A 21,957-nucleotide genomic window follows, 5' to 3' on the forward strand; every position below is an offset into this window, starting at 1 on the left:
TCACCTTGTTTGTCTGAGGAAACAGTGGCACAATATGTTGTTTTGTTTAGGCAGAGGGCTCTTAACTCTTGAAGTAGCTTTTTAAAAGAAAATGAGGACAAGGAGGTCTTACTTAGAGGAGACACTGAGCTACCATTGAATGGAACAAATGTGAGGTTGTTTTTCTTTTCTCCGCAAACAAAGGAGGTCTGACCGGAGAAAATCAGAGTGAGAACACATCGGTCCAGAGGAATAAATCATACATATTCGGAATTGGGGAAGCCCTTGAACACAAATAAAACCTTGGCAAAAGCCTCCCCCCTCCTGTTTTCGTCAGGTCTGCGCGGTCCATCCACCCGGACCTTCACCTACAGCCCAGATTCCTGTCATTCTCCAGTGAAGGTATTGGTCTCCAGCCCTCCATCTGCCCATGAATAGGACCAGTCACATTCGTGATAGCATTTAATGAAAAATCCGCCTGGGCTTTGGAGGAGGAGGGAGGGAGGTAGGGAGGGGGATGAAGGGTGGATATGGAGGGAGGGGTTGTGTGTGGGGAGGGAGTGCTCAACAAAGAGTGCCTTTCACTGGAGTGGAAAGCCTAGATTGCGCCCTCTCTGCTCCCTCCTCGCTCTTTCATTTTGTCTTTTTTTTTATTCAACATAAAAAATGTGCCAAATGACAAAACCCCCCAGAGGTTTTCAGTGTGTGTGTGTGTGTGTGTGTGTGTGTGTGTGTGTGTGTGTGTGTGTGTGTGTGTGTGTGTGTGTGCCACACAAAGGGACAGGTGTCTTGCGGCTTAAGGTGGCAGCGGGGTGAGGAGGACACAAAGGTAAAAGCAAACAATCGGTGAGGCTTCATTGAGAAAGATATGGTCCTGAACTTGTAGAATCGGGAGCTTGTTTCTGCATGACTTCATCATAATTTGAACGATACCTGTACAAATACCCCTAAAACTGTGAAGGATAAGGCTGGTGTTATTCCAAATCTTTCTCATTGTCAACAAATCCCATGAAAAGACCAAAAACAACATGACAATCCGTCTCTTTCTGACCTCCCTTCCTTGCCCGTGGCTCTCTTTCCACAAGACCATTGGTTCTTACTGAAAATATAAATACAAATACATAGTGTCATTTTTAAAAGCGTTCAAGGGGCAATATATGCAATGCTCCCTTAAACAACGGTTCTAAAGAAAAGGTTACTCCTCATTTTTCGTGTATTTTCCTACCAAAGCAATTTCCACAGCAGTTCCAAGCATACAGAGTTTTTACAATAAACTTCCTTGTTCACAGGAAACTACTGACGAGTCCAGCCCGATATACGACATTCAGAGCATTGATATGGCAGCAAATAACGATTTGCTTTGTAAAGACACAGAAGAGTAATGTCCACCTGAGCAGAGAATGAGAACGTGTGTGTTGTTACCAGAGCTTCTCCCTGCTTTGTTGACATCGCCGGGCCGGCAGAGCGTGCCTTGTAGTGCATGTTAGTACACGTGAGCGTGCCCCTCTGGCTAGTTTACTGTCTATACTAATAATGCCGCCCCGAGCGTAGCACCAACCCTCTGGTTCCCCCTCAGGCAAACGTCACTTGGCGGAGTTTTTGTTCTGTTTGCGCTGTTAGCACCGATAGTAACGAGCCGCCGGCTCACGCAATCAGCATGCTCCCAATCTCTTATTAAGCACCTTTTAAATAATCCTCGCAGCGACTGTATTTTGTGGCAAATGTCACTCAAATAAATAGTGTATTTGTTGGACACTATTTCTATCTGCGAATTAATCCACATTTGGTGACTTATAGGTGCGGCTGTAGCTCAGGGGGATGAGTGGTCGTCCTGCAACCACAAGGTAGCCGGCTCGATCCCCAGTCCCCCCATAGCTCACATGTCAAAGTGTCCCTGAGCAAGACACCCAACCCAGGGGTGCCCACCGCCCCCATCCAGGGATGGGTCAAATGCAGAGAAGAATTTCCCCAAGGGGATTAATAAAAGGATACTTTCTTTCTTATAGTGAGTATTTGGGGCAGCAGGACGGTGTGTGAGGGATGAGTCAAAATAAACTATGGTGTGTGTGTTTATGGTAATGAAGGAACATGTCACCCAGAGTAACAGTGTGACTTGATTTCAATAATTTGCAGACAACAATGGAGCTCTATGGCAATACAATATATCAGACTTTGATACACGTGCAATAGTTGTTAATATGAAAATTGAATATCACTAGATTTATCTGAAAAAAATGTTTCCTCCCTTTGATTACCTGGAAAAAAGGAAGCACTACAAATGTCAGCGGTAATATATATATATATATATATATATATATATATATATATATATATATATATATATATATATACCGCTGACATTTGTATATATATATATATGTATGTATATATATATATATATATATATATATATATATATGTCGGTAGTTTATGTAGCTTAAAATACCAAAACACGACTATGGTCCTTAAAACACCGATGCTATTTATGTTTTCCGCACATGTTCAGTAATACTGCCGGCCTGCATCCATAATGTTCACTCCTGTTCCTTTTTTATCTGAATGAATTATTCAAGTGTGCAGGTGTTTATGTGAATATGTGCATGTTTATGTTCCCACACAGGGAGCGTAGGGTGAGCGGGAGGATAATGGCATTGACCCCCTTTTGTTGTCTTCCCTGATAAATGGAAGTTTAAAGGTTGAATCTCAGGAGCAGTTCATGGCTGGATTTGAGTGATTTAATGGGATTTGTGTTTCGCAAAGAAATGCAACACTGTTGAAAGCTCCTTTTACATTATTATTTTGTATAACATTAGCAAACAGTATGTTTCAAGCCCAAGTCGGCTATCAGTTTTATCTTAATACCTATTAATTACCTAATACCAACGGGCCAACTCAGGCTCGAAACTACCTTTTGCTAATGTTATACATTAGAATATTTAAAGGGGACATAATTCACAGTTCTTTGGAATGCACCTCGACAATAAAAATGTGTGTGACCATCACTGATGTGTTGACATTAAGAATAGCAGACTGATACTTTATAGATCTTATCTCATTAACCCAAAGGAGACTTGGTTCCTTGCTCACAGGAGGTTTTTTTTTATAATGTAGAAAAAGAAAGATTCGGCACCCTTGTGATTTTGTTTGAGTCGGCGTGTCTGCAACACTGGCACATCTTCCATCTTCTCCCTCCTTTTGTTTACGCAACCCAACAGGTGCGAAACAAACCTGAAAAAAAGAAGCTTTCTTCTCTCTTCTGACATCAGATAACAAACCTCACTCATTCCTTATTTCCGACAAACAGGACCCAAATGTCCTCAGAGTACTTTGCCATCACTACGATCTCCGTTTTTTTTCTTCTATCAAGTAAAGCAAACAACAGCACGGTCTTGTTTGAGCTTGCTTTTGTTCTTCTTGAATGAGGTCAACCAGACTAAAACTATCTTATTTACTGCTACAGCCTTCAAGCGCTGGGATTATCTCGATTCAAATTACAAACAGCAGACCGCAAAGGGCACGTTTGGCTAATAGGACGGCACACATTGATTCTCTTCTTTGCTCATATCTAAAATGTTAATCAATACCCCGAGAGCTTGTGTCTGGTCTTTAGAGGAATGTGCAACAGCGAGCTGATCAACAGTCTTCACAGTTTTCCCTCGATGCTGGTGTTGAATGGATGACTGACTGGATGGTCTTCTGGGGAACTGCACAGCTGAAGGGGTTTGTTGTAATAAAAAACAATACGTATCACAGCAGAAAAGTAAAGTAGCACAGTTTGAGGTTAAACGTTCCCCTGAAGGCTTCAGTACAGTAAACAACATAATTAGAATCTATATGCAAAGGCTTCTGTGGTAAGCCACAGTTTTGCATCAACATTCAGCTTCAGAGAGTTGTGACCCTTATACACACATTCTGGTACATTTCCTGTTGCAGTTGGTGCACAAACTGGTCTTTGTCTTTTTTTCTAGTGGATAGCCCTGTTTCTCTTTCATCCTATAATACCAGTACCTTTCTCTCCACCTACAGTTGAAAGTAAAAAAAATGGTACACCAAAAAGGAAAATACACATTGATGATATAATAGATTTTTCCTTTATGCCCCTTTTTGGCAAATCATAACAGTCTTACATTTCAGAGATGCTGAACAATGAACGATAAATGATAAAAGAAATGCTTCATTATTCTCAGAATGGAAATCTTCTTTTCCCGAAGAATTATATAATAAATGCAATCTGGGCTATTATTACACTTTCAACTAAATCAACCAGCAGTCCTGTACACTTAACTGGGATTTTAATATAAAAATGAGTGCAATTAATTGTTTTCATACATTATAATGGTTTCGGTTTGTAAAACATCAAAAAATTGTGAAAAATAGGCATCCCAATGTTCAAGTTGACACATCTAGATTGCTTGTTTAGTCTGACTAACATTTGAAACCCCAAATATATTAAGATATAAAGATATTAAAGGGATAGTTTGGGTGTTTTGAAGTGTGTCTGCATGAGGTTCTTATAGTCAGTGATTTATCTTCAGTTGATCACAGTCGGCGTGTCCCCCAGGTTTGGAGAAACAAACAGGTTTCGGGGGACAGAAGCAAAGCAGTATACTGCTGTGGACGGGGGCAGCAGCAAACATATTGGAGCCACCTGAAGAAAAAAATGAAATTAAGTGCAATATTTAGATTCTTTTCACAACTTTACCTTGCAGTCGGACAGCCGTTACCATAGGGGAACTCAAACCTTTATACCCCTGTTATTCACCACACATACAAGTCACACAAAAACACAAACAAACAGATCGAGGCAGCGGTAAAACAACTCCTGTGTTCTGCAAGGTATAATTACAGTTTTTGTCAAAGGAGTCATGTGACTTTGAAGAGAACATAGATAACGGCTTTAGTTCCCCAGCAAAAAGGGCTGTCTGATGGCAAGGTAGAGCTGAGAAAATATTCTAATTATAGCGTAAAATATATATTTTTTTTGGTGAGCCTTACTTTTAGGTGGCTAAAATACATTTTCCTTCACTTCAAATATTCCGAACAATCCCTTTAAGAGTAAAATGAGCAAATGTTCTCCTTTGAGAAGCAGGAATTATTTCATTTGTTTGCATTTTTGATTGAAACAAGACTAAGAACCTACAGCTTGATGCTGTACTTACTTTGAGCTAAATGCTAACATCAGCATGCTAACAGACTCATTAACAATGCTGATGTTTAACTGGTATACTGTTCACCATTTTAATTTAGTGAGTTAGCATGCTACCATATGCTACTTAGTTTAGCTGAGGCTGATGGGAAAGTCAGTAGTTTCGCAGATATTTGTTCATGAACCAAATACAAATTCAAGTTTTGACAAGATGATGGGAGATGAAAAGTCAGAGAATCAATGAAGTTCATGCCAATCACTGCAATAGTTGTTGGACCTTTTATAAAAATAAAAAAAATGCTAATCTCATGATGACAGGTAAAGTCGGTAAGATTTATCCTTTCGGGACCATGAATGGCTGCAAATCATTCCATGGAAATCCATCCAATAGTTAAAACAGTTTTTGCAGATTAATTCTTTGCTGTTCAGCTTAAGCAGTGATCTATAGTTTTAGCTCTAAACATCTATGTCATCTATTATTTCAGGAGGAAACCCTGGGCGATGAAGTTATCCGTCTCTGCGTGTTCCTCTGCCGAGATACAGATGGTCTGCTTCTGCTTGTTGCTCCTGAAAATCATCCGTCTTGTAATCCGTCCATTAATGGCAATCATGAACGGCAGGTGAGCAGTAGGCTTCAGTAACCGTGCAACATGGACAGCTGGATAGTGTAAATGTTTGGAGGGGAGGCGGAGCTGGGATGTTTACTTGTTTGTGCAGGGGAGGCTGCTGCACAACTGGAGCCAAATCTTCTTGGACACGATTACAAAAAACGCCCGTGGTTCGGTTACCGGGACAAAAAAAAAGAAGAGAAAGAAATGAGGCTTCTTTGTGGTGCAACTGGGAAATTGTACAGTGTAGGAGGGGGGGGGGGGTAAACAAGAGCGAATATTTGCCTCTGGAAGCCACTGAGGAGCCCGCGGACCATGTGCATGTCTGAATGATGATTAACTGTAATTACCTAACGGTACCTGGCCTGCATGCCAGCAGCCCAAGATTAATGGGGCTCTGCTGAAAACGGAACAAAAGCTCACATTTCCGAGGTAATGAATCGCTCTGGTACTATGGCGTCTTCACATGGTTTGCCCAGGCCCCCAGGGAGGTTCATTACAACGGGAGAAATAGATGGATCCTCTGCAGCATTTTCAAACAGGGGGGGAAACCAAGAAGGCGAGCAGGAGGAAGTCTTAAATCGTCTCAGACATCCTGGTTGCTACGCGGCCTCTGTAACCAGAAAAGAGATAAACAGCCTCCTCAGTGCTTCCTAAATGGGTGGTAAACACTAGAAAGCAAATCCCCTTGTTTGCCTTGTCACACTCGTACACAAGGTATTTAAACAATAAAGCTCTGTGTTGCAAACGGGTTCTGTAACGAGGACAAGTTTGACTACACTGACGCTGTAGCGGTGAATTATATTTACCACATCCATTCATAAAACACCTAAGACTTGAACTGAGCTGGCCTGCCACTCAGCATTATCTGTATTAAAGGAAGCAGGTTTAATTTCAAGAGGAAGCTCTATCTTCGGTAAAAGCCTGGAGGGCAAGGCTTTATTACAAGTGTCTCCTGTTATAAATTACAGTCCAAGGAATAACCTGCAGATTAATGGTGACATTATTTAGTTTGGTGTTGTGGGGGTTATATTTTTTTTTTGTGAAAAATGAACGACACAAAACGTCACCGGACAATGTGTGAGATTTAGCATTAGGGGTTCTGCAGCAATGAACAGCGGTGATGTATGGAAGTGGGCATCAATTATTGGAAGTCAAACTCCTTGAGGCAACAATGAGAGGATTTACGAGGCCGTGACATTTTTCATGCCCTTGAACATGTTGCCTCCAGATACGTAGGTCAATAGCAGGATGAAATACAACCTGACTGGAGGTTTTAATGATTACAACGCACACAGGCCACATATTTCTTGGCCCATTAAGCCACGTAAATACTTGAAGGAAACACAGGTTGGTGCATGCCCGGCTTCACATCACGGTGTGTTGAGTGCTGCCTTGAGGAAAGCCAACGGCCTTTTTTTGTTTGTTTCTGTTTACAAGCCTCTAATCATGTTAATAACACTTTGCTCCCAAACAGGCCATTTCTCAAATCGATCACAGAGGCAAAGACCAAAATAAAGTAACAAGACTTAGAATTTGTGCCTGTGCACGTCTGAAGGAGATGAAAGAGAAGCGAGATTCAACCTTTAAACTGCCATTCATCAGGGGAAGACGACAAAGGGAGTCAATGCCATTATCCTCCCTGTCACCCTACAGTCTGTCGGGGGACATAAAAGTGCACAGATACACATTAAAACCTGCATCCTTTAATAATGTATTCAGATGTAAAAAAATAAAACAGGTGTGCATTATGGATGCAGACCATTTTATTGAACATAAACACAAGGATGTTACAAAGACCATACCAGTGTTTGTAATCATATCACGGCTTTTTATTCAAAACAAATTATGTGAAAAGTTATTATCTGGTGATATTTTATTTTTGTCTTTTTGTCAACAAATCCCATGAAAAGACTAAAATCAACAATCAACTGATCAAACTAACAAGTATTGTTTGTGTATCCAGAGCCAGAAATATCGTATTCCTCTGCGACAGAGCTCCATTGTTGTCAAAAACTATTAGGAACACACAAGTCACACAGCTGCGCTTGGCAACACGCATCTAATGATTAGAGAGAACTGCACTCTGAACAGTCAGCTTCACAATAAACAGGTTTTCTTTTCTTTTTTATAACCAGAGATATCTTTTTTTAATTATTATTCCCCACATTCTTGTTCCTTGTCAAAACCCAGAGCCTACATTACCCACAATGCTACCTGGCCACTGACAGTTTGGTTGACGATTCTGTGTTATGCTAGTAGCAACTATTGTAGTCCTGGGCTGCTAGCTTGAGACGAGGAGCTGGCTACAGAGGTCTGGCACCCTCACTCTAACTTGTGGTCTTTTCCCCCCCCAACAGCGCTGACTCAAGTGACATCACTTGAGGTAATTTATCCGACTTCCCACCGCTCACTCGAGCCACAAAAGGCTTTATGCAACAATACATAACATAGTAGTACTCTCCAAATCCTCTTAACATGGCCACTGTTTATTTTTGACTCACGCATCGTAAATACTCACAGCGCACCACATATGTATTCATCCACAGCTGATAATAGTCCCCCACGTGTATAATCTACTTCCTTTTGTGTTTACTGAAAACTACAGTGCCCAGCTGTTTTAGGAAATACCAGAGCCTTATTTAGATGAAAGTATAATACAAGATTTAAGTATTTTGTAGGAACCAGTAGGAGTTGGAAAGCTGTGACAGAAGTCAGAGATGAACTAATGAACTGTTGATTTGGGCCTTTTCATGGAGGGATTTGTTGACAGCGAGAACAATTCACACTGAGTTTTTCATCAAAAAGAAACTGGTTAACATAATAATCACATTTAAAATCTGGAATACAACTTTAATACGATGGTAAAGCACAGCAGTGCAGAATGATGCATCCAATTATCTTGGTAACGTGAACACATCTATATCCGTAAAGTAGTTAGCATTAATCTCCTGAAGGTCTTTCATCCTGGAGGTGTTTAACAGCAGATTATCAGAGATGACTCCATCAACAGGAGACAAAAGACTTCAGCTAATTTATTTGCCAGAGATGCTCAACAACCAGGAATGACAGTGTGGACAAAAGACTAGACATGAATTTATCTCCCCTATATGACCCTGATGCAAATGAGGAAAATTAAAGCAAGCAATCAATTCCCTAATTGGGTTTGCGCTATTTTAACTTGTTAAGGGGGCCTCTGTCTGAATTAAAAGGGAAGGTCAATTTCTCATTGTGACAATTACTGCATTCATATCACAGTGCAACAAAGGAATCCAGCAAAGGAAGACACTGCAGTGAAGCAGATGCCTCCCCATTGTGAGTCTCCAACCACAGCATCTCGTTGAGCGGAGTTTGATCTCACTCGTTACAATCTGCAGACGCAATAGTTTGGTCCAGTTATACATTTACATTTCAGAATAATTAGGATGGTCACTTTTTAAATGAAATTATTGGTCATCTTGGCTTTTTTTTTTTTTTTTTAAATAGACTTGACAGAATTTTCAAGCATATCTCAATTCTTTAAATGTTTTATTATATTGAGGAAAAGCCAGGATTTCTGCTTGAAATTGTAAGGGTTAATGGTATGTTAAAAAGAAGAAGATACTTTTGGTCTTAACAAAGACTACAAGATACATCTTGGTAATATAAACACTTCTGAAAGTTATTATCTCTATAACTGTAAATATTCCTTAATAATTGAAGTTTAAATTGAGGGAAAAGAACACAAAAAACAATGCTAATCTTCTTGTTTTTACATTTGATTAACAGCTTTAAGTAACATCCCCTATAACTGTAGGATTTAGATTTAAACATTGATAAAACCACTTTAAAAGCAGATACAAGAGAACAGACAAAAGCATACAGGCAGAAATGTATCTGGTGAAATAAATCCAAACTCTAAATTGATAAATAACCTTTAAGGGGGTATAACAAAACTCCTCCTACAAGAATTTGTTGCAAGGAAAGCAAAAATAAAAAAGGATGATAGCTTTGTTGCTCCACAATACACACACTGATATGTTTGAAGTGGCATTCCTTTAAAAAAAGGACGACAAGCAAACAGCAGCGGCCCTGCTGGGAAGGTTATGAAGTTTGAGCCGAGCGGCTGCAAAGCTGCAGTGGAGCATTTATTTTGCCTTTCTAAGAAACAAATCAGACTGTTAATATACAGTGCGAGTCAGCTATACTCCCTCATGTCACATCAATAGTTTAGTTACCAGCAGGGAGAAACCAAAGAATTAGAATAAAAATTAGATTACGTATCCCTGCGCTAAAAGCAATGCACTCAATTACTCTGACTCAAAACTTCTCTATAGGGAGATTTTGCTGCATAGCCATACATCAAAAAGGAGTGGGAGAGCAACATGTCACGTCTGTTACTGTGTTTTTCTTGTTCTCCTTTTTCTCTCCCGTTGAGAGGAAAGAGAAATCTGTTGAAAGCTCCACAAACCACGCAGCCTTTTAACAAGATGCACTTAATCTTCCCGGTGTTTGCTTTAGTTAAGTAAGGGATCGGCTTTGTCCGGGATGTCGAACGCTAACCTCTTATCGGTCTTTATCTGCATCTCAACAGGTTTCTAGCGGGAGCAAAGCCTAGCGGACCAGTACGATTAAATATAGGCCCATTTTGCAAGTTGGTAATGTCCCCCTGCTTATGGGTTCAACCAGAGTTCATGTTATTAGTATTACAGGCCTTTCATGCTCTCAAATCTCACACAGATCAGGAGGGCTTGGTGAGGTATGCCACCATCAGCCAATTAATGCCCACGAGTACAGCTGCTCTGCCTGCAAGGTCAAGACTAAGCACTTTCCACAGCTTAATGCTTTTCTTTCCACTGCTTCTACCTCTTTTCTTAAAGTTATTATTCAGCTCTTTGTAATTCACACCCAAAACATTTCATAACTTGGGTCATGAAAGTGACCTTGAACTTGTGCGAGTCAAATAACAAACCTGCTGTGCTTTAGGGTAGAGGGATCTACACAAATCCCACCCACATTAACAGGAGAAGAGACACCGTGTGGGAGAATGAAGGGAGGCATTTTAGGCTTAGAAGAACCTCGCTTCAGATAAAATCTCAGGGACAAAAGTTGCTTTTCAGGCGTTTAACTGGCACTTTACTCTAACTTAGGCTGACCTGAGACGAGGGCTTCTCTCTCAAGGACACTGCAACAGGACACAGAGCTGCTGCAGGGATTAATGTGGAGATGTTTTAGTGGTGCTTCCTCTGACCTCAGTGATAACCCAAATTACATTCTTTAGCTTTAGCCTTGTGCAGCTTATCATGTGGCTGACTTTAGTATTCTTTGAGAGTCACATCCAGGCCCATCTATACTGGTCCACCTGCACCAAGTCTTTGGTCTTGTACCGTGTATATTAATGTATGGCAAGACATTAACACTCTTAAAGTTCAGGCTTTTATTCCTTCTGAGCTGACCCATGATCAACTGCAGCCACAGTGCTACTAAAAGGCACTTATTTGTATGACAGTTTGTGTCCAAACATCACTACACTTAAATAGTATCCTCCAACATACATAACATTACATATTTTAAACATAATATACATAACCACTGAACTCAACCGCCCCAGATTTACAGAGTAGTTTCAAAATTAAACGTGGCACATTAAATGTTGCCGATGGCAATACTACTTATTAATCACAGCCTTTAAAATGAAAGCAGAATAGTTTGCAACCCCAAAGTTGAGGGATAAAAGGTAATGGCGCCACCTAGAGGTGACTGAAAAAAAAAAAAACAGGAAACCTGTTAAATCAATTTTAAAACAAAGCAAAAGAAAACAATTAAGTGTTTTAACACAATCTTCAAATAGATTAGATAATCCCTGAAAAAAATCCTTTAGTAAAGGAATGCTCAAAGTACAATGCACATGAATTATTACTAAAATGCAGTAGTATGATGCGTTCTTCATATTTGTACAACAATGGTGGGACATCATGGTGCAAACATTTCCAAAAAAGCAACAGAATTCAAAACACAATTTGTATTTTTTTTTTTCCAACGTCAAACGGAAACAATGCATGCTTTTTATTTCTGATTTCCTACAGGTGGATACCTCCCAGTCTACTGGTGAATTTGTCCTTGTCAAGGTTCTTGTGCTCTGGGACATGTCGGAAGGTGCAGTCCTGCCTTGTGCAGCCTGTGGTCCTCCAGAAAAAGCACTCCTTCTTGTACAGGCTGCAACGGGAAAACAATGTCAAGTCTAGGGACACATGTCAAAGTTTAAAACGCGTCAGTGAAATGACACCTTTTCTTTTTACCTCTAAATAATGGTAACAAATAAGCAGAATAACTTTTACAAACAAAGTCAATCTAATACTACATATTTTATACTTTTATAAAATCAAAACTATTAATGCAGATGCAAAAAAACAACCTTCTTACATCCTTCGTTTTTTTTTTTTACTTTTAAAACAATATACGACTGAAATGTAGATTTCTTCCATCTCATTACACTTAGAAAAGTGTTAGATGGAAAATTATATCGTATTCTTACCCGAGGCGTGAAAAGGGGTCAGAGGGAGTTGACCTGGACATGCCGAGTCCACTGTGGACTTTACTGGGATATCGCACGGTGAGTGGAGCGCCCTCTACCACCATCCCCTGGAGAGGAAACGGACATTTAACATCTGTAGCCCAACAGAGCTCAGCCAAAGAGCCACAGCTTGGAACAGAAAATGAGAAACCGAAACGAACTGATAAGATTTGTCAGAGTTGGATTTGTGTGATGGGGAAAATAACTGTTTTAGAGAAGCAGACAGTTCAAAACATGAATAACTTTACAGAGTTAAATAGATGCGGTTGTCAGTCATCGTTTTAAATGACACACAATCCAAAATAGTTTCCTCCAAACTTCCAACCTCCTGCTCTACAACATGCCAAATACAGACACCCTAAAATATTTTCTGATTTACTTCTAACAACATTGTCTTCATTTTGTGGCTCCAGCTGAAGACTTAGGTCAAAGTTAGATGTAAAACATGATGCTTCTAATGGATGAAAGATAATGTGCCTTTCCACCAGGCAATCTCACTCTCATGAAGATTATTATTTACAACAAGGAATATTACAATATATATCATGACACAAGCTGTACGTGGCTCAAGATTGTCACATCAGATAATGGCCAAAACATTTAAATCGGCAAATATCAGTAAAAGTAAACAGATACATACATTAATACACTGGATGGCTCGGTCACAGTCCTCTTTTTGGGTGTAGTTCACGAAGGCACACTGGTGTTCCAGCAGCATCTTGATGCTGTAGACAGTCCCGGCTCTGCGAGAGAAAAGGCAGCACACAAAGTCTTTAACATCCCTGTGGGGCGATTTGCTTCACAGCTCCGAGTCAATAATGCAGAATACAGTCAACACGCCACTTCAGCAGCAATAAATAACAAGCACAGTCTACACATTTGAGCCTTCTGGTGGTCAAAATCCTCAATAATTCAGTTTATGCATAATGGAATTTTTCTATCCAAAATATTTATTGGAATCTAAATGAAACGCTAAAATGAGAATAATCCAGAAACTCAAACTGCAGCTGTTTAAATATCTGCAAATGTAGATCTTATTTTACCGCTTTATTATTTTTATTCTGTGTACTCAAAACTGCCATTTTCCATTATTCTGCATCTCTTGTGAAACTAAACTCAGACAACATCCAATTCAGTCGAAGTGCCGAATGTCATCCTCAAACAAAAACAAGCTTGGAGGCGTGAAGGAGATCGAACTGCGGTACCTTACCTGCTGAAGACCTCGTGGAGTGTGGAGTAGGTGACAGCAGGACCCAAGGAGCCAACCCAAACGGAGAACATGTTGTCCCTTTACACAAAACAGAAGAGATTAATAAACAAGTTAAAAATCATTTTGCACTCTTGGTACAATTCAGCAAAATATGTGAACGCTCCACATCAACATCGGTTATTGCTCAATGGCACAATATTTGTTTAGTAAAAATACAAATTAACATCCCGTTAAAACACTGTTTTCAAAAAACACAAATATACTGCATGTATGAAATACCAAACAGCTGTTGCACATCTGTGCATATTTCAGCATTTCTAAAATCCAAAATGAGACACGGTTTACCGATAACAATGAGCATTAGAGCAGCAGTTCCCAACCTAAAGGGGAGGCACGAATTATCTCAAAAAACCTGATAGACTACATTCTTCTGGCTTGTCTTTTGCTTTGTACAATTGTTAATAGTATTACCTTCAGGCTTTCATAAAGGACACAATCTACAAGACATAAGCAACCTGTTATGAGGGGTCACACAGGATTACAGGCCTAATAAAGGTTGGGAACCACTGGATTACCAGAGGTAACATTTGTTTTTAAACATGTTAAAAAAACAGAACTACTGATAAATATGTCGTCTTACGGTTTCACAGAATTCTTTGAACGAGGCGTCGGAGACTGTGAATTTGATCTGCTTTGAAAGAAATCGTCGAACTCTTTGACCTGCTGCATTCTGGGACGACTTGTTTGTAGGACAGTCCACTCTCCCGTGTCGTTGTTTTCTTCCTGCACCGCTGGTTGGTCTGTGTTGTCATAACTGGCACCTGAAGAGCGCCATAACAAAAAAATTAAAAGTTAAAATAGCAGAACATCACTGAAGACACAGGTCACAACTCTGAGGAACATTTTGGGACGTTTACCTCCAGGACCCGGATTACGTTGATCACCAAACAGAGCTTCGACGGCTTGCTCCAGTGTGGCGTGCGTTTTCAAGGCCTCAGAGCTCTGTGCCCAGGTGAATCCCATTTCCTACAATGGACGAACAAAGACATCTTCCCGAGTTGACGTAATACCAGCGTACAGACAATTTATAAAAAAAAAAAAAAAAAGGGCCAGTGTGTTCTCATCTGGCGGCATCTCGTGGTGAGATTGCAGATCACAACCAACTGAAACCTCCCGTGTGCCAAGCATGTCGAAGAACTACGCAAACGGCCCCAATGGAGAGCAGGCGTTTAGTTTGTACATTCTGGGCTACATGAAACATGTACGGTAGTGAAAACTTTACATTTCTCATTTTCTTTATACACTTAAGAAATACTTAATATCATATTCAATGTCTGTCAATGAGCCCCCTAAATGCTACACACTGTCTCTGTAAAGCTACAGCTGACTGATATTCTGACCGTTTATCAGCATCTAAAATTCAAACCACAGCTAGCGGACAAAACGCATCCAATTTAAAACTGGTCCAGAAGTGGGTGACCATTCGGTCTTAGCCCACATTACTCATCTATCCCGTATCATTAAGTGTGCATTAATGTAGCTTTTCCTGACATCGCCATTTGTTCTCATTCCACGCCAACAACATGCAAAATGTTGCGTGCCATTTTTGATTTGCCTTGTAAACTGTAAACATGAGCGTCTCCTACCATGAGGTGCAAGGTCTGCGCTCGTTTCAGCTCATGTATGGCTTCAGCACTCGAACTTTCCAGCTTCAACACTTCCTTATAGATCAGCGAGGCCTCGTAGTATCTCTGGAGATAAAGTGAAGGATAAATCAGCTTTTTTCAAATATATTTAATGAGTCAAAAAATAATAATAAAAAGGATCACTGTGTAAGCAGAGTTAACTGGATACAGGAGCAGTGATTTACCTTGAGCCCACAGAGAGCTTTCCCTTTCCTAAATAAACCTTTTATCCAGTTGGGCTCCATGGAGAGCGCTAGATCAGCATCCCTGAGAGCGTTTTCATACTGCTGTATTCTTTCATAACACAGGGACCGATTTCCAAATAACCTGAAACAGAGTAAACGTAATTCTTGGTAATTACTAGTCCCTGCTTCTGTGTGGGAACATGAAGTCTGGAGTCAATTCAAGTCCACGCGCTTACTTAAATTCCTTTGGGTTGTATTTAATAGCGTCGGTGAAGCATTTTACAGCCATCTCGTACTGTCCGGAAGCAGCCAATTGATTTCCAATACCTGGAAGAAAGAGCGAGGTCGCGCCTGCTTCAGAGCTTTCAAGCGTTTGTTTTTGTCAAAGTGACGTTAATGTGAAATATAACTCACCAGCTCTCACTCTACTTCTTTTGGCCAACTCTTCCGAAGTGGGGTCCATGATTGCCTGTTAAAGTTAGTCCGTCTGTGAAGTATGCCGAGCAATACAGGAAACTATACATTTGCATGTAGCTTTTTGTCGAATATCAAGTTATGATGGCCCAATCAGTTATCATTTGACCATATAAAAATAAAAAAGGTGCTTTCACAAATCTAATTGAAGAGTGAGACAGTTATAGGAAAAATGTAGTGCATTATCCATTTTTTAAAAGTGACCGATATAACTTTAGAAAACATAAATAACTTAAAGATTAAGTTCAAATAATCTGTAAAGCAATTCTGGAGGTCAATATTTGGATAAGCGTATGCCTTAAATACTATGCTTTCTTTGTTCCCACCTCTTTATTGGCTTCAGGTTTCTCTTCCTTCTTCTTTTGAACTTCAGGTTCCTCAACAACTTTTGGCTTTTCCTCCTTGGACTGTGGAACCTCCAGTAATTTAGTTTTTTTCTTTTTTCTTTCCCTCGCAGGTCTCTCGTTACACACCTCTGCCACCAATTTTGTTGTAGAAGCATATGAATTATTTAAATCCAAATCCTGCAGAAAATAATGAAGGCAAAATGAAAACAAAAAGGCGACAATAATTATCCCAAAACAGACAAATGTTTAAAAGCTTGAGCCGATTTCACAAAGATAGAGTTAAATAGGAGTAATGAATATATTTTTATTAAAAAACATGGCCTACTTCTCTCTTGATTTATTCCCTCAGTAAACATCGTAAACATGAGTCTCAATCTCTAGTTTCAAGTCTTCTTCTCCTTCTTGTGACATTACTGGTTGCAAAAAAACAAGATGCCGATCATGAGGCTTCAAAACTGTAGTCCACAAACACTTCTTATATACAGTCTATGGGTGTAACGCAACAGACGAGTTTAGGTCTTTGTGAAACCAACACCAGCTGTGATCAATCACTGCTTTCGGCATAATTTTTAAAAACAAGGACTAAACTATTCAACTGATCACTTCAAACTATTTCCAAAAGGTATGACAATGACAGTTTACAATTTATTCTTCTTGAGAAGTCATTTCACGTTCTATGTGATCACCATCCCATTAATTACTGGTGGTGAGTCATTATGTCTGCACCACCGTAAAAATAATTGAAGGGTTCACTTTCTTTTTTAAAATAGTGCTCCACGATGTGACAAACAGAAATGTAAAAATCCCACAAACCTTTGGCTCCCCATCTTTGGTTGTATTAATCTCCCCAGGAGTTTCTTCTTTATTATTAGCACTGTTCTCATCACATCCAGCCGCCTCTGTTCCACTTTGTGTTTTCTCAGGTTCAGGAGAATCATTTGGTTCTGCTGCAATACTTTCAATAACAGGAATTTCTTCCTGAATTGCTGAGGAGTCTGACTTCCCTTTTTCTTGCTCCTGAAATGACAAAGAAGGTTTTGAAAAGTCCTTACCGTCTGGATTTTATCTCCAGGCTAAATGTGCATTTGTTGTAATTCACAGCAATATGAGCAAAACAAGTCTTACAGGTAAAATGTCTTTTACTGCACTCTCCTTTTCTAACCGTTTTTTTTCTTTTTTACGCTGCAACAGAAAAGACAAAATATGCTTTGAGCCGCTGTCAAAGAAAAAAGCAATAACACTTGAACAAAATGTTAAATCCTGATAATTATGACACGGACCAATTTCTTACGCTTGTTCTTCTCAGTTTTCTCCTTACGTCGTTCCTCTTCTTCGATCAGTTCCTTTGCATGCTTATCAGCCTCCTGGGAAATAAAAACAAGTCAGAAAGTTATACAATTTTACAAACTAGGGATAAATAAAGTTAACTTTTTGGTTTCATTTTCAAAGAAGAGAAACAGAAGTGTAATACCTCGTCAGTGAGTTGCTTTATTCGTGGATGTGGTTCTAAAGACTTGCAAGAAGCATTTTGTGCATGAAAATGATCATCATCTTCATCATTATTATTATTATAGTCGTCGTCGTCAGAATAAATGATGTCGTCCTCCAGTTCACCTTCAAAGGTCCTTAAAAAATCTAAACCTGGGAGATAAAGACAAATACAAAAAATATGCCATTCATTTATTTTAGTGCCATCTGAACCTTCTGCTGCCATCTTCTGACTGCAGATAATGTACGATCTCGTACTCAAAACGTCAATAAAAAGGACTTCACTGGGTAAGTTGGTCTGACCCAGTTGATCTGCTCCTTCATCCTCAGTAAGTCTACAAAACGCTCATCACCTCCTTCCCCCCCAAACTCCTCCTTATTTTTATCCTGTGAGGCTACCCATAACCCTTTGCAAACAGCTCAAGAGAAACAGATGAACAGTAGAGAGCCGAGTTAAATATTAAACAGGATGCAATTTGTATTTTACACGACCAATTACGAGGGTGTGGTAGGCTCACTTTGGTCTCGATACTTGACTCATGACAATGTGTAATTACCACGTAGCGATACTGCAGCACTACTCTCTTACTCTCTCACTACTAGCTCTAAAATCAACGATGACCCAAAGAAGAAAAGGGGGAAAGGGTTGGCAGCTATGAGGTTTTCTCCGATGCAAGCTCTGCTTAGGGGTCTCACACTTCTGTTACCGTTATGCGTTCTTCTGTAATGAGCCAACACTGATCTTGGTCAGGTGGTCATTAATAAATGATTGATTGAAAAGGGAAAACTAAGATCAAGCCTAATCACTAACCAGCATATGAATCTCAAGTTACCAAAACTATTGAAAAATAAATAAATAATAAAAATATATTTGTAAAGAGCCATTTGCCATCACTGCAATCAAGAATCTTGGCAGAGGTAGTATACTGACAAGACCAGCAGATTCAATCATTCAAGAAGAGCCGGTCTACTTGCTGGGTAGCTTGCTGGGGTTGAGGGGCACAGAACGAGGTTAAGAACATGGCTCCACCAGCAACATGCCGTCTCCTTGCTGATGCAGATATAAAAAAATATAGTCACAGACAAGGGGATTCCCAGGATGACTCAGGAACTGACCGAGAATTCAGTAAAAGTGCGTTTCCAGCCATCAACCTGTCTAACAGTCAACATCTCTGAGAAGTAAAATCAACTAAATGTACTTGTACATCCACTTATATTGGGTGTGTTTGATCTCACATCCACTTATACTGGATGTGTTTGATCTCCACCGTCACTATAATAACCTGTAAAAGCCTGTTCATTAAAAAAAAAAAATGTACCTAATAATCCAGAGGCAAAGACTTCCAGGATAGAGCCTCCGGAATGACGTCCATTTATGAAATCTACCATAGATTCCTGTGATAGAGAAAAGACCATTGATTTAACGTGTCCGTGCTGTAGCCACACAACGTGCAAAAAATATGAACTAAATACTGCTATAAGTAACATACTGCGTAACCCTTTAGTCATCTGCTAGATTTTTGGGTTGTTATACACAGCAGTTACAAGAGCTTGATTGACATTTTAACTTTGAGACAAGATAACCTCTGGGACCTCAATCACTTTGTAATCAGAGCTGAAACAATCAGTCTAATCATATATTAGTCCACATTTTTTGATGATTAATTATGTGGGTCGTTTTTCAAGCATAACTACAAAACATTCACTGATTACAGTCCTGTACATTTCCTAAGTCCATTTATTTGGTTTTAAAATAAAATGCCGCAATTGGAAGATCTAAGAATTTGAAATGGACATTCTTCTGTATTTTCTGACATTATGTAGACAGAACCATTCATCCAATCCAACGTATGTAAAAGTCTTAACTGCTAACTATAATAAACTGTATATGACCTACAATCAAACACGTTTTGGCTGTTATCTGAAGCAGTTACCATTGGAACTGAGAGGTAATATTGATATTGTAAAGTTTAGCCTAGATGTCCCCTGAGATTCTGTAATACAGTGTTACAGCATTACAGTGAGCTTTGATCTGATTGTTGTGAAAATAAGCTGCCATGTGGGACTTTTTGCAGAGGTATAACTGGTGACATGCTACCAATTACAGACTTAAACACGGAAAGGCCTGTTATGCCACAATAATAACACAATACAAGTTTCCCCCAACTTGACTCATACTCACGTGTGTGCGCATAAGTCTGGAGTTTTCTCGAATTCTAACTAAAGGAGCGCCACCTGAAAAGGTAGAAAAAGGGGGCAAATACATGAATGGTTTTATTAAACGTAGGCCTTTAAGGATACAACGCAGAAGTGATGTAGGTAGTTACATCGGCCACATCATTAGCTCGCTAGCTAGGGAGCTAACCGGCGTCACATTTGACTCAGCGACAGTGAAATGAAACTCAGCGACGAACATCAAAACCACCGAAAGATGCAGTCTCACCTTTAACTGTGTCCTTCTTTTTAGACATGATTGTAGCTAAATGTCTTTACGCCGGTTTCCCGCAGCTGTTACAAAACGTTTCTGGGGGTATTTGTATCTTTCACGTTGAAGGTAAATGTAATAGTTCTGTGCTACCACTGTTTTCTTCGTCTTCTTCTTCTTTTCCGTATTGATTGGGGGCGTTCGTTGCCCTGGATTTAACCTCTCAAGTTGATGCCCGCCTCCAAGAGGATCCAATGACATGGTAGTGAGTTATTTGTGTTGTAGTTCAGGGGCCATGATTGGATGTCGGGCCTGTCAATCATTGTAAAGTAAGCGGAAGTGGAAAGGATGCCTGGAAGTCTATCTGAGGGCGAAAACTCCCTGGGTACGCTGCGTTTGTGCTGTCATGGGCCACAGATAAACTACGTTCAACTAATGTAAATAATATATATTATCGTACAATTATAATGAAATAAAACAAATCATTATAATATATAAGATATTGTACATTGTTCCTACCATATATGCAATTAATCCGATTACCCAAACTAGTTACCATGCTTTAATCCTAATGAGTTATTCCAGCCATGGATTTAAAAGAATAGAAAAAGAAAAACACTCGAATTGTTAACAAATAAGATATTCTTATTAAAATGAATACAGACATTACTGCAGACCTATCCCGTGGGTTATTTAGTTACAACACCTGACTTGTTTAGATATTATTGTATTGTTATTTAATTTTTGTCCATGACAAAATACACACACACACACACACACACACACACACACACACACACACACACACACACACACACACACACACACACACACACACACACACACACACGTCTAATTCTAAGTCTGATTCTTATTCTGCTGAAATTGTATAGAACCTCCTATTTTAGTCAGGGTATCCAAACAAATATCATGTTGTGCTATACACTACATAATATAAATATTAAAAATAAATCCAATATACAATTCAGGGACGTGTGAAACATAACAAAACGACAAGCGTATTGCTATTTAAATTAGAGACGGGTAACACGCGAAAAGGTTTAACTCTGTTTTATTTCTGAGGAACTGAACAATTGACAATACAACTAAACAAAACAACATGTTATAATATTCGGTGACATTTTAAATTACGGCAGGCACCTGAAAGGGGGCGGGGTGGACTCCCATATATGTTTTAACCGGAATAATTATGTTGCTTTAAAGGATTATCTTATTTTATCTGAAACGTGAGCGAGCGATCCATCTGGTTAATAGACGATCTTTTGCGATCTTCAGTTCAAATCAGCCACATCGCTCTCGCGCTCTCTGCCCTCCCGCGCTAGTTTCCGGGTTTTTTCCCCCCTCTACAATTCCTAGCAACGCTTCTTGGATACGAGCAGGAGGCAATGCGCTTACTGTGAGGGATTCATAACAACAACAATAACAACATGGAGCCCCGAGAGGTAATTTACATAACTTTAACTTTATTCCTGTTGCGAACATTTAGGTTGTGTCGCATTGTATGTTGTCCGTGTCGATCACAGCCGGATAAATCTGTCTCACGTCAACGTGTAACCAACGTTATCCGTTGCTAACTGTCTTTTTTTTCCAGAGTTGTTGGCCCGCGAATTAGCGGTCTGGAGGACAGACGGTCAACACAACGTTAAAACGGCATCGTCTGATGTAGTATTGCGCTTCCAAAATTACTCAGATGCGAGTTGTTATTGTGAGCAATCTGTGTGCAGGTCATCCAGGTCTTAACAAGCTCACTAACCTGTTCCCCGCAGCTTGAGTTGCTATAACCTTTTTGCTATGCTTATCAACTAACGCTACATGTTATACATATAATAAGGAATC

At 39.7% G+C, this 21,957-nt stretch overlaps 1 protein-coding gene across 1 annotated transcript; it reads right to left on the reverse strand.

Moving 5' to 3' along the window:
* Positions 1–11,190: 11,190 nt before the first annotated feature.
* On the reverse strand, positions 11,191–20,272 carry LOC306734658 (uncharacterized protein). Its single transcript, XM_079216023.1, has 18 exons — positions 20,119–20,272; positions 19,858–19,910; positions 18,995–19,070; positions 17,659–17,828; positions 17,468–17,551; positions 17,313–17,369; positions 17,001–17,204; positions 16,167–16,364; positions 15,781–15,835; positions 15,603–15,693; positions 15,367–15,508; positions 15,143–15,247; positions 14,414–14,522; positions 14,137–14,317; positions 13,497–13,574; positions 12,927–13,029; positions 12,248–12,354; positions 11,191–11,928 (listed from the first exon to the last, which is right to left on the reverse strand). The coding sequence occupies exons 1-18, from the start codon at positions 20,144–20,146 to the stop codon at positions 11,793–11,795; spliced, it is 1,977 nt and encodes a 658-aa protein (XP_079072149.1). The 5' UTR covers positions 20,147–20,272; the 3' UTR covers positions 11,191–11,792.
* Between the last annotated feature and the right edge of the window lie 1,685 nt (positions 20,273–21,957).

This window comes from Taurulus bubalis (genome assembly GCF_910589615.1).
Source record: "Taurulus bubalis genome assembly, chromosome: 1".
Classification (NCBI taxonomy): Eukaryota; Metazoa; Chordata; class Actinopteri; order Perciformes; family Cottidae; genus Taurulus; species Taurulus bubalis.

What these genes read in the sequence shown, in the direction of transcription:
- LOC306734658 (XM_079216023.1), bottom strand. Translation starts at nt 20,146, where the DNA reads ATGTCTAAAAAGAAGGACACAGTTAAAG. An exon ending in AAAGAAGGACACAGTTAAAG is followed by an intron (nt 19,911 to 20,118) that starts GTGAGACTGCAT and finishes CTACCTTTTCAG; the next exon opens with GTGGCGCTCCTTTAGTTAGA. An exon ending in GAGCCATCCAGTGTATTAAT is followed by an intron (nt 12,355 to 12,926) that starts GTATGTATCTGT and finishes TTTCCTCTCCAG; the next exon opens with GGGATGGTGGTAGAGGGCGC.